Source organism: Pistacia vera, unplaced genomic scaffold (genome assembly GCF_008641045.1).
Source record: "Pistacia vera cultivar Batoury unplaced genomic scaffold, PisVer_v2 Contig323, whole genome shotgun sequence".
NCBI classification, from domain to species: Eukaryota; Viridiplantae; Streptophyta; class Magnoliopsida; order Sapindales; family Anacardiaceae; genus Pistacia; species Pistacia vera.
In genome coordinates, this window is record NW_022196139.1 from 162968 (window position 1) to 174550 (window position 11583).

At 33.2% G+C, this 11583-nt stretch overlaps 1 protein-coding gene across 1 annotated transcript; it reads right to left on the minus strand.

The window, feature by feature from the left end:
- Window positions 1–455: 455 nt before the first annotated feature.
- Window positions 456–10843, minus strand: LOC116137330 (cleavage and polyadenylation specificity factor subunit 3-II). The gene is made up of 13 exons (XM_031423018.1): window positions 10783–10843; window positions 10521–10698; window positions 10310–10382; window positions 9313–9430; window positions 8890–8963; window positions 7783–7919; window positions 6969–7032; window positions 6179–6244; window positions 5325–5394; window positions 4567–4671; window positions 3489–3630; window positions 2568–2664; window positions 456–1817 (listed from the first exon to the last, which is right to left on the minus strand). Exons 1-13 carry the CDS (start codon window positions 10805–10807, stop codon window positions 1020–1022), a joined length of 1947 nt encoding a protein of 648 aa, XP_031278878.1. The 5' UTR covers window positions 10808–10843; the 3' UTR covers window positions 456–1019.
- Window positions 10844–11583: the final 740 nt, after the last annotated feature.

Genomic DNA, 11583 nt, shown 5'->3' on the forward strand with positions numbered 1-11583 from the left:
AGCCTAGCCCAGCCCAGGCCTGGGGTTTACACTTCTATTTTTAGCTTAAATTGTGATAACAAATTAGTACGAATCTTAACTAAATCCTTGAAATAATACCATTGAACTTATCATCTTTTCCAGAGCTACAGTCGCTAATTAGAGAAAATAATCAAACAAATACAATGGAAGGTGTGTCCATGGTTGATCCTATCATTGTGCAACTTAGTGGTGAAATTGAAAATCCCATGCTTAGGCGAAAGAAGAACCCAAAAAATTTTGAAAACGTGAGAGCAAAAAGAAAGAAAGATGAAAGTGAACGTGCCCAACAATACATTATTTCACTTTCAAGTTTCAACAAAAAATTAGATGCATGAGTGGTCAATATTCATGAGTAAGTTTCAATTTTAGAACACTCCCTTTAGGAGGTAAAGTTGGCTATTACTAAGACTTCCATGATGAATCTTTGACAGCTCTACAAAAAAATAAGTCCTTTACTCCCAGAGAAAATACCCCTTTTTACTAGGTTACATCATTTTGCATAATATACAAAGATTAATACAAGGACTGTCTAATCTATACATCTAATACCCTTTTTATGAGTAATGCTACATTTACACCACTCTTTTACATCATTTTCATTACATCACGATGTGGCATGTCATAACCATACAAATTTTTAATTATTTTTAATTTTTAATATTATAATAGAATTTGTATGGTTGTGACATATGTCACATCATGATATAATGAAAATAGTGTAAAAGAGTGGTGTAAATGTAGGATTATTCCCTTTTTTATTCCACATGTCATAGAAGAATTGATAACCCAAACTTCAGAGTAGATTAACTAACCATAAACAACTCAAGAAGATCCTTAATAGATAGATGTATACATTGAAGCTGGAGGACTTAAACTTGCACTTGTTTCAAAGTTCGCCATGATTGAATAAAAATACCGTTCTCTGCAAGCACATGATTGAGTTCAGCAAAAACAACTCCAGAAGATTCTCATAAATAGCTGCGTGAAGCAGAAACGTTTTAAGTTTGATCAAAGTTCTCCATGATTGAAATGATTTTCCATGCAAGCTTTTCATCTGCCACTGACCAAGTGCAGCAAAAGAATACTGCTTTGGATTTATACTGCAAATTACCAATTTTTCTATAAGGGCAGTTGTCCTTCAGGCAAATAGACAATTGAAATGATTCCACCTGAAGATGTTCCCCTAAATCTTGAATGTTCCCTTCAGAAAGTTCACTCGATAATCTTGTGGATAGTATTTGAATCAAAGAGCATTTGTGAAGAACAAGTGCATTGGTTTCTGGAGTAAGATCTTTGGTGGTGGCCTTCTCTAACTTTTCAATACTTACAGGGCAACAATAGGCAAACTGAACCTTATGTTCTTTTTCTCCCAACATAAGCAGTAGCTCATCTTGGTGAACAATCTTTGCCCTTTTGCTTTTCTCCACAACTAAAATCCCTTCTGCAACTCTTTCATCACTTATTTGAAGTGGTGACAAGGCCTTTGTGCTTTCTGAACCAGAATCACAGTTCTCTTCTGAACCGCTTTTTAAGAACTTGAAGTTTGGATTCAAACAACTTTGGATGAATGCGTCAGAAGCACCTGCTTTCACATACTGAGTTGAAGGAATGTGCACAGATTTATTATTTGCAGGATCATAACATTGAATTCCCAATTCAGACTGTATTCTATCTTTTAGAGTAGCCATCTTTGGTTTCTCGCCATGTACAAGTATTACATGCTGTGGGGAGAGAAATTTTACAAGATCCATAATTCCTTTCGCATCTGTGTGAGGACTAAAAGATAATTGATGAATCTGGAAACAGAAAACAGAAAACGCAGTCAGGAAATATAAGAGAATAAACAACATTGACACAGGAAAAACCCATAACTGTCAAAACAGAGGAGAGGACAGTTTTGCATAAATAACATATAGAATCCTATTTTTAGTGGGAAAGAGACCCTTTAAAGGAGACATATTAACATAGCTGCAACAAGATTAAATACTTCATATTGTTCAGATTTTATTGTTGGATACTGTAAATTTGCACATCGCAGTATACATGAGCACTATCTTTTCCAGAAACTCTTCTTTTATACATGTATGTCCCAGTCTGTTTAACTAGTATGTGATTGCTTGTTACATACAAAGTTTATCCTAGGTTTCAATAAATATTTTCAATGCACCTCACAAAATATTGTTAGTTCTAATCACCTCTGTGATGCCACCTGGATTGGAGAACCTAAACAAGATAAATAATATGATTTGCTTAAATGAGTGAGTTGGACTATTAGAAGAGAATAATAAGCTTCATACTCATCAATTTGGCATCTGTCACGGCACTGTGGGTTGTCAATAATAACTTGGCAAAACAAAATTAATACTTTATAGAAATAACTCGAGAAGCCAACTTACATGCTTTAAAGTAAATGAAAAAGCGATAGCAAAAGTTGAACATATTCCAATATGTGAAAGGGAGGAATGAAAGATCAAATAAAGAAAAAAATTCATAAGATGATGAAAAAAAAATGCCTAATCTAACAGTGGTAGGGGATGAATATGAACCTGGCATCGCACATCAATTTGGGTATTCTTATCCACATCAATTTTGGTGGGCTTTCCTGACATCAATTTATGTCCTATAGTTCCTGCCACGCAGTACCTAAAAATAAGAAGAACAAAAGGATTCAGAAAATGACAAAAGTCTCACAAACCCATAAAATATTTAGATAATTAGAAGGACAACATAGTAGTGAATATGAATTCTCTATAGAAAGTTTATCTGGTCAACTCCTGAATCTATTCATGGTTTAACGGTTTAACCTGGAAACTTACAAGCCAAATGCCTCATTCTAGACCATATCATATATCAGAGGATGTCTTTGATATTGAGGCTCACTTGCACCTGATAAAAGTTCAGATTACCTATTGGAGGCAACTACGTCTGTGCTACAAGAACTCAATTTTCTTTCCAAAGGAACTTTGCCAATACTTTTAAGTGAAGAAGAGTTTTCAAGGAACATCCTTGACACAGGTATCGTGAGAAAAAAAAAAAGCTTTTTACAGTGATCTTTAAGCAGCTAGCAATAGAAAAACATTCTTTTGCATATATAACATAGCAAAGAGTCAGTGACGGCATAAAGAATGGTTCTTGTGACCAACCAGGAGATTAACACTGAGTTGCACTACAGACATAAAAGACTATCCTATTCCAGAAAACCTGCCGAACATGAAGATAAGTCAGTTTAACTATTCAACAGATGCCCTCAGGCAGGCAATTCAGCCAATAACTTTTAAATAACCACAAATAAGTCTAGCAATGTTTCCTTTATTTGTCCTTAAAAAAATCCCCAAAGACTGGTTTGAAGCTATAAATATACAATGCAGTTTGCTATCAAGTGTTATAGATTAAATACAATTTAGGTAGCATGCCACAAATGATAATATACATGCTCAAACAAAAAGACAAAGTAACAAAGTTCATACCCAGGCAATGTAACAAGATTCATTTCAGATGGAGCCCAACGCTTAAAAACCTCAAGAGAAAAACCACCACTAATCATCCCTGGCGTGGCAAAGAGAACGCAAGGTCCCGGAGCATCTATTAAAGATCGGTCAAAATTACGAACTGCAACATCAGAACATAGATAAGTTAGAGATGTATCCTTTTAAACAACTATGATATAAATATTCAAGTAAATGTAAATATAGCTTGAATTGGAACACTTTTTCTTCTGCAATGGACAACCCAAGCTGTTCCAGAAATTTAAATGCTTAACACTATGCAATTATTTTGAAGCACATATATAACCCAAAGAATAAAGAGCATTGTTCCAAGCGAGCAGAATTTGTGCAAATGAAGTCAAAATTTTGCACTCGTACAACATTACTTACATAAAAGTTTGAAGGTTCATAAGCCAAGCATATTTGAGGTTCTTATATGAACAGTGTTTCAAACTGTTCTAAATGTTGTGATTATGCACATGGTAGCTTGAAGTTTTTATAATCACACAAAAACATTCAGCATTGTAGATATGTGGTAATTAGTATTGTGAATTTGGACACAGTAACACATGCTAATTTGAAAACTATAGTACATCAGCTTCATTTGCTCAATTTAGAAAGAAAATCAATACATTCACTTGCTGCTCAGCCTGCATAGCATTTTATATAGTGAAAAACAAACTTCATATTGCAAAAGCATGAATTTCAATTGATGTGCCAACAAGAATCTTATCATAACATATAGCATAAGGCAGAACTCTAAAACCCTAAATGTCACTTAGATGGAAGAATGACAATAGAAATAGAGAAGTCTGGTTTGAAAGCACCTATTATTCTAATTTTTATTTGGACTATCTACTGTAGATAACAGAGAAAAAAGTGCAATCTGAAGCACCTCAAATTAGAGACACCAAAGTCAGACAAAAAAAGTAAAAGAATATATCCATTACAAGAAATCTCTAAATTTAGGAATATGCATACATCTTTCTACAGTGGCTTAGTCTAAGCATTGACGTTAATACTTCATCCCTCAGAAGAAATGATAAAAACTCATACGTACCATTTTTAAAGTCAAAAGCATTATGTGTGGCATATGTCTCCTTGACTTTCTGGCTAGTCCAACTAATAAGCATTTTATAATACATATTGGCTTGAATGGTCAAACCTGAAAAATAAGAATCCATTCATCAGTGGAAATATAACACATAACTGCCTACTGGTGGAAAAGGATAAATGTCACAACAGAAGCAGCTGAGACAAGTTTTTCACTAATAAGTGAACATCCAATATTAAGTATTATTGCCATAGTTACTTTTAAATCTTGCAGATGAAATTCATAAGAAACTACAAAACAGCTAATAAGTTGAAGTAAAAGAAATTCATAGATGTAAGCATACCATAAAAACATAAAGAACCAAAATCTATAGGTTCATGAGAAAACTGTGTATTATCAAATAAGGCACTCACTCCAGGTTTATGCTAATAACATCCTCATAATGTCAGCCAAAGATATCATATAACAGTATAATACCAAGATAATTAACAATATTTCTTTTTCCTGAATGTCAATAAATTTACCATCTTATTTCTCAAAAATCTCAGATGACCTTTCCATTTCCCAGTCTGGCTCTCTAATTGTTTAACTATTAATTTTAAAAATGTTCAATGCAGAGATAGCATATAGAGCCTAATTATAGCTTTGTACAAGTTGTTAAAACAATATTTACGCCTCTTGATTATACATGAACAATGAGTTATAATGTACGGATTGACCAAAAATCATGCAAACAAGTACTATTATACAAGTAAAAAACAAACCTGCCGAAAAATAAATAGGCACTCTAAGATTCATACGCTCCCAGTAATCATCCAACAATATACAGAGTTCCTGTATGATAATTAAGAATATTTTCTATAAGAGAAAAGAAAACAATTTGCTCAACTGTTCCAAAGTAATAGCAATTACTCATAGTCAAGTCATTAAGTCAATATAAACATATCAATCTATGACTACTAAAATACAGTAAACAAGGATACGAGTTGTCAAACTCTAAAGTCCTATCAAGGAAAAATCTTACACAATATGAGGTCCTGAGTCCAACATAAATTTCTAAGGAGGAAAGTTTCACTTTTCTAGGGTAAGAAGTCAACATATTATCTGTCAAGCTCTAAGCTCCAAGAATCTAACATTTATTTAAAATAATGAAGGCTTATTACTATCTGACTTTATTGATATCTATAGAAGTAAAATAATTACTTTGACATGTAGAAGCATCTAAGACCAGTAACTTTACATGCAAAGGCAGATAATATAAATCATACATTCTCAAAGATAAAATGTCTATTTGCCAATGAAGTGAAGTGAAATAGGAGGAGAGAGAGAGAGAGGCTAGATATCCAAAACGCACTATCCTCTGAGTCACCCAACTCTTTTCCTGAAGCTGCTAATTAAATAGAGTAGCACTCAATTATATAGCAGAAATAAATTTAGCTAAACTAAACTTTGGATTTATAAACCACAATAAGCATTTCTATGTCTGTTGTATGCCTATGTTTCAGAGAGTAGGCAATGTTGATAAACCTTAAAACCTCTACTAAACCATAAGGGTACTTCACAATCAACAAATCATGTTTATAGAAAGCGAAATAAAAGGTTTGTGCAATGAAAATACCTGTGCTCTTCCAAGGGCAAATGTCGGAATAAGCACCTTTCCTCCACCAGCAACACATTTATGAACCTAAAGGGATTACTTAGAAAGAGAGGTAAACAACTATCACAGGGATATTGAATAATACCAGTTAAATGATATTGAAGTTGCATATATTGAAACCAAAAATGTATAGCTTAAGAATGATATATTGTGAATGTAAATTAGTTAAGCAAATAAATGATGCAATTACGGTTTCCTTAGCTTTATTTTAGAAAAAAAATTGTATCAGATAATTCTTTTAGATAAGTCATACAGATATGCAAACCAAGTATAAGAAGTTAAAGGTGAGAAAACCATGCATGACTAAGATCCTTCCAATATGTTTTCACAGTAGCAAACAAAATAGATCCGTGAAAAGAATAGAAGATCAAATAAATATACACTTTCAGCATCTGTAAAAATATAAAAGAAATCAATGCCACAGCACAGATAAAGTTGAAGAAAGCTGCAGAATCAACAGTATACGGTGTACAGGCTCATAGACAAATCAAACCATATCCCCATAGGCCCTCATCCAAATACATACTCATGGATTTGTTAAATTTCTAAATTCTTTGGCAGTTGACAGTCAGAACAAGTGTAAGAAGCTTCTTGCAGATTTGATAACCTCTGAGATATTAACATACTCTTAGGATAAACTAATATCTTTTACAACTATGGGCACCTATGGAAGAGGAAAAAAACATTGAAGCAACAAAATTTAAGAAGAGAATGAATAATGGAGCATTTGGCAGTGTTATCATTTACATACCGCTTTAAGAAATTCCCTCTCTCGAGCATATTTTGAATCTCGTATAGTTGTTGCATATGTGGACCTGATGCAAAATTCTTGTCAGAAGAAGATTATATAACATCCCTACAACCAAACCTATAATATACAATCATACTTAAGCAAGAAATTTATTCACAAGAATTCATATTTGAATAACATAATCATTAAATACAGAAAATAGTTTAAAATATTGAAATTTTGAATACAATTTTCATCTTAGCATATTAACAAAAGCTCATCTTTAGTAAATTAGCTTTAGATAATTAAAGATATTAAGACCAATACAAAACAAAACTAGATAGTCAATTTGGTACTCGGGCACTAAATGAATGATAAAGTCAAAAAGAAAATATTTCCAGCTGATTTTTGCAATCATTTAGGATAAAGGTTATAAAAACTATTCACAACCAACTTTCATTTTTTTTTTTTTATACAAGGCGAAAAGGGTAAGAGGAAAATTTGATATTCATTCGAGACATTAAAATGATGATGCACTCAATTAAAAAGATCAGATTGGTAGACTATGTTGTAGTATGATGGAGTACTGACATGGCGCTGGCCTTCTGATCATTCTTTATGAGAGTTAGGATATCCTAAACTGGCTAGAGAAATTAATCGCTTTTATGGCAAAGAAAACTAATGAAAGGCATAAGTCTTTCTTCTTCCACCAAACTAAGACATATTGAAATACATGCTCCGGAAGCTTGTTACCAATAGCTAATAGTTTGTTCCATAACATTTGCAGAAGGGACTACACACACAACTTAACACTGTATGCACATAGGTTCCATACTCTGTTATAAGGAGGTCCAGCTGTAGTCGATCAATTTGAGCAGCTCCAAGATGTCTATCTGGAGTCATATTATAATCTCCTGTGTACACCATAGCAGTGTCCCCCACCTTTGCATAAAACATTGCAGCTCCTAGCACCTTATACATCATAAACAACGAGAGTTGAAAGTTAATGACATGGAAAAAGCCTACTAAAATAATGCATCCACACACACATATATACATATATGGACAACACTGATTACGTTCTCAAAATTAATGATAAAAACATTATGTGTTACTTAATAATGAAAATGATATGTCACAAATTTTTTAAACTACATATGATATGGATACTTTGAACAGTGTCAAGCTCCTCATGTGGGGCACAAATAATTTTTATCAGGTAAGAAATGTATCTATCAAGAATATTACCACAAGACCCAGATATTTAAAATGATGAAGGACCTAATAATAGTATTTGAACACTAGCAAGTTTCCTCACATACAAGGCCCAAATCCAACACAAGCAAAATTAAAGATATAGCAACAAACAAAAACACAACTTATTCTAAGTCGATTATACAATGGAGATTCAGACACAAGACTATTTTATCAACTGCCCATAGTACCATGTTAAACAGCCACTTGGAAAAAAGTTGGCAGTTAAGAATCTGGCAACAGTATTTAAGCCCTAAAACACATGTGGTTAGATATATGAGTAATGGCAAGGTCAGTTAGTTGGATTTCTTGGGGTTATATAAAAGATGTTGGTACAAATCCTACTCACGAGAGGAGTCTAATATAAATTTGTAAACTGAAAAACCTTTAGAAAAATAAATTAAAATAATAGTTAGACTGCATTTAACAGCCATATCTTAGAAAAGAGAAGGCAATATGTCATTTCATACAATAAAATTTCTCTCTTAGTTTAATTTTGATGCATACATACAATTCTTAGGCTTCTGGGCTGGCTATGAATTGACAGTACAGGAGTTTAGTTCACACTGTGAACTGGATAAGAATGACTGCGTAAAGAACTTACAGCACAGGGTGAGCTGCCTAAGTCTAGGGCAGATAAGGCTGCTAAAATAGCCTATATCTTGAGAATCAAGTTCAAAAACCTTACATGTCCAGCATAATAGGCACGGATCTGAAGGTCTTTGTCAACCTGCACTGTCTGCTTCAGATCTACTGCTATAACTGCAACAATAAACCAATTCAAAACAGAAAATGAGAAAACATCCAATGCAATATAACCACTTGAAACTTTAAGAATATGAAGCAGAATACGACTTAAAAACAAAGTAAAATTGTAAAGAAATGGAAGAGCAGAATAATTCAATATTTAGGTGAAAAGAAGTTGGATCAATAAAATAACAACTTCAAAAGTTTCAATCAAAACAAACGGAAACAATACGTTACTAGTGTTATAGTAAGTCAGGAATTCCTATTTTGATGCATGCAGCTCTTAATTCAGTATTTACCTAACTGTACAAAGAATGAAAGGTCCAGAACAAGTTACGCCCATGGAATATGAAAATATGTCTACCTTTCTTCATGCATTCTGCAATATGATCAGAAGTAAATTGCTCTTCCTCACCCCTTCGGTCAACCATAACTTTTCGATAATCCTCCAACATCAAAGGAGACAATGCCTTTGTCGGATACTGCAGTAGGAATAATTTTGTTGAAAAATCAAAATCTATATTTTCAATTCCAATGATGATCGGTCAAAAACATATCACTTTTATGAAAATAGAAGTCCACATGCAAGCCAACAAACAAGTCAAAACCACATAACAATGAACTAAGCTAATCCCTCTAGGAAAATGGAAATATTATGGCATAAATAGCACAGGCAAAATACATCTATGTTAGAATGACTTAATAGCAGATACCCTAAGCTACAAGCTTCAATTTCTGAAGTACTAAGATTTGACTAGCTTTTTAAAGTTTCAAAAGCAATTGAATATGCTCTAACAAAACAGGAAGTAGTTGAAAGTGACTAAAATCTGAAGTGAAGTGCTGAGATTTCCCATCAAACCATTAGTCTACAAGGATCATATTTAGATATTATGAAGAAAGCAATTCTAAAAAAATCCGAAACTATATACTACCATGAATTAGAAAAATGAAAATGGACTTGAAAATGGAGAAAACAAGAACAATGTTAGAACTTTTTTAAAATAGTGCACCAACTAACAAAGAAGAGCTAAATCCATCAGCTATTTAATGCAATAAGAAGTTCACCAATAATATCAACATGGCATGTTGTAAAGTATGTTAAGGCGGCAATATATTGTCCATTGACCCTTTAAACTGAACTTGGAGACCACAATTTCAAATTACACATTTTGATTGCCGTATATAAAAATCAAAAGGCTAAAAATTTAAGACTTTTAGTTTATACAGCACAAATTAAACTCAATATGAAGCTTCATAGGAAAAAAATCTGCAACTGTTTTTCCACTTCGACCCATAAAACAGAATTATACAAAAAGTGAAAGCATGAGCTAAACATTTTATCAAACACATAATAAACTTACAGTCATATAAATAGGTCCACTGTACCCACAAACTTCAGTGAAGAAAGGAAGCGCCCCAACATGATCCAAGTGACTGAAACCAAAAAAACAAAAAACAAAAAAAATACATTCGAAATAGTACACGCACAGTTACCAAATAGCAAGAATTTACTCGATGAAAAACAAGCAAAGAAATTAAACTAATGAGCAAAGACGAAAAGTAGGGTTTTACAAGTGAGTAATGATGATGCAACTAAGCGAATTATCAAAGTCTCGGGACTTCGATATGAGAGAGAAATCTGGGTAACGACGGTGATCGTCGTAGCCCATGTGCATCCCGCAATCGAACATTATTCGCTTGCCATTGATTGTTACAACCGCGCAGCTCTTCCCGATTTCTTGCCCAGCTCCTAAACAAATCAATAAAAACGAATGAATAAAATCTTTGTGGAGCTTGGAGGTGAAGAAGAGAGTGAAGAGAAGAGATAGGTTACCGAGAACTAGGCATTCAATGGCCATGGCTGTGCCTTCTCTTTGAGAAGCTAACTAAAATTCATAACTTGGCGCGCTTGGTTTTATTGTTTATTCAACTATTTAGGGTTAAACTTCGTACCTCCCCTGAAGTTTTCTCTATTTCAATACCCTTTATAGTTGAAAAATATCACTTATCCCAATAAGTTCATTAACCTCCCGAATGTTTTTAATTATTGCTAGGATGGCGAAACCGACACCATGGTTGTTGTTTTTCAAATAACAAATCTGACTTTGTTAAATACAACAGAATAAAATTAAGATTGTGATTTTTGGTCTATTGTAAGGCCTAGGTCAGGTTTTTTCCCCATATGTGATTTATTGCTAACTAATATTTTATAAGAGGGTGTTAGCATAATTACACAACATCTTAAGAGATGTATGTCATCAGCACAAAGATATTTAATAAGGGAGGTCAGCAATAATTTTCAAAGTATAAGGGGTGTTTTAGAAGTACACTAAAATCCAGAAGAGGATAATACAGTAGGGAATAGGGATTCTGTTTTATTTAATTTAGCTTCAATTATTGAAAAGTTCACTTTTATAATTGTTTTCTTATGTTCAGGATTCAAGACAGGTTATTAATCTTATTCTATCAAAACATTATGGAAAATTTTACTGAACCTCCTCGGTCATATTGATATTCCAAATCCTCCTCTGGGTTCGGTAATTGCTTGGATCCCCTGGCTGACAGAGTTACTTAAATCTAGTAGCTGACATCCCTCAAATCTAAATCAACAAAACATCATATTTACCCCTAATTT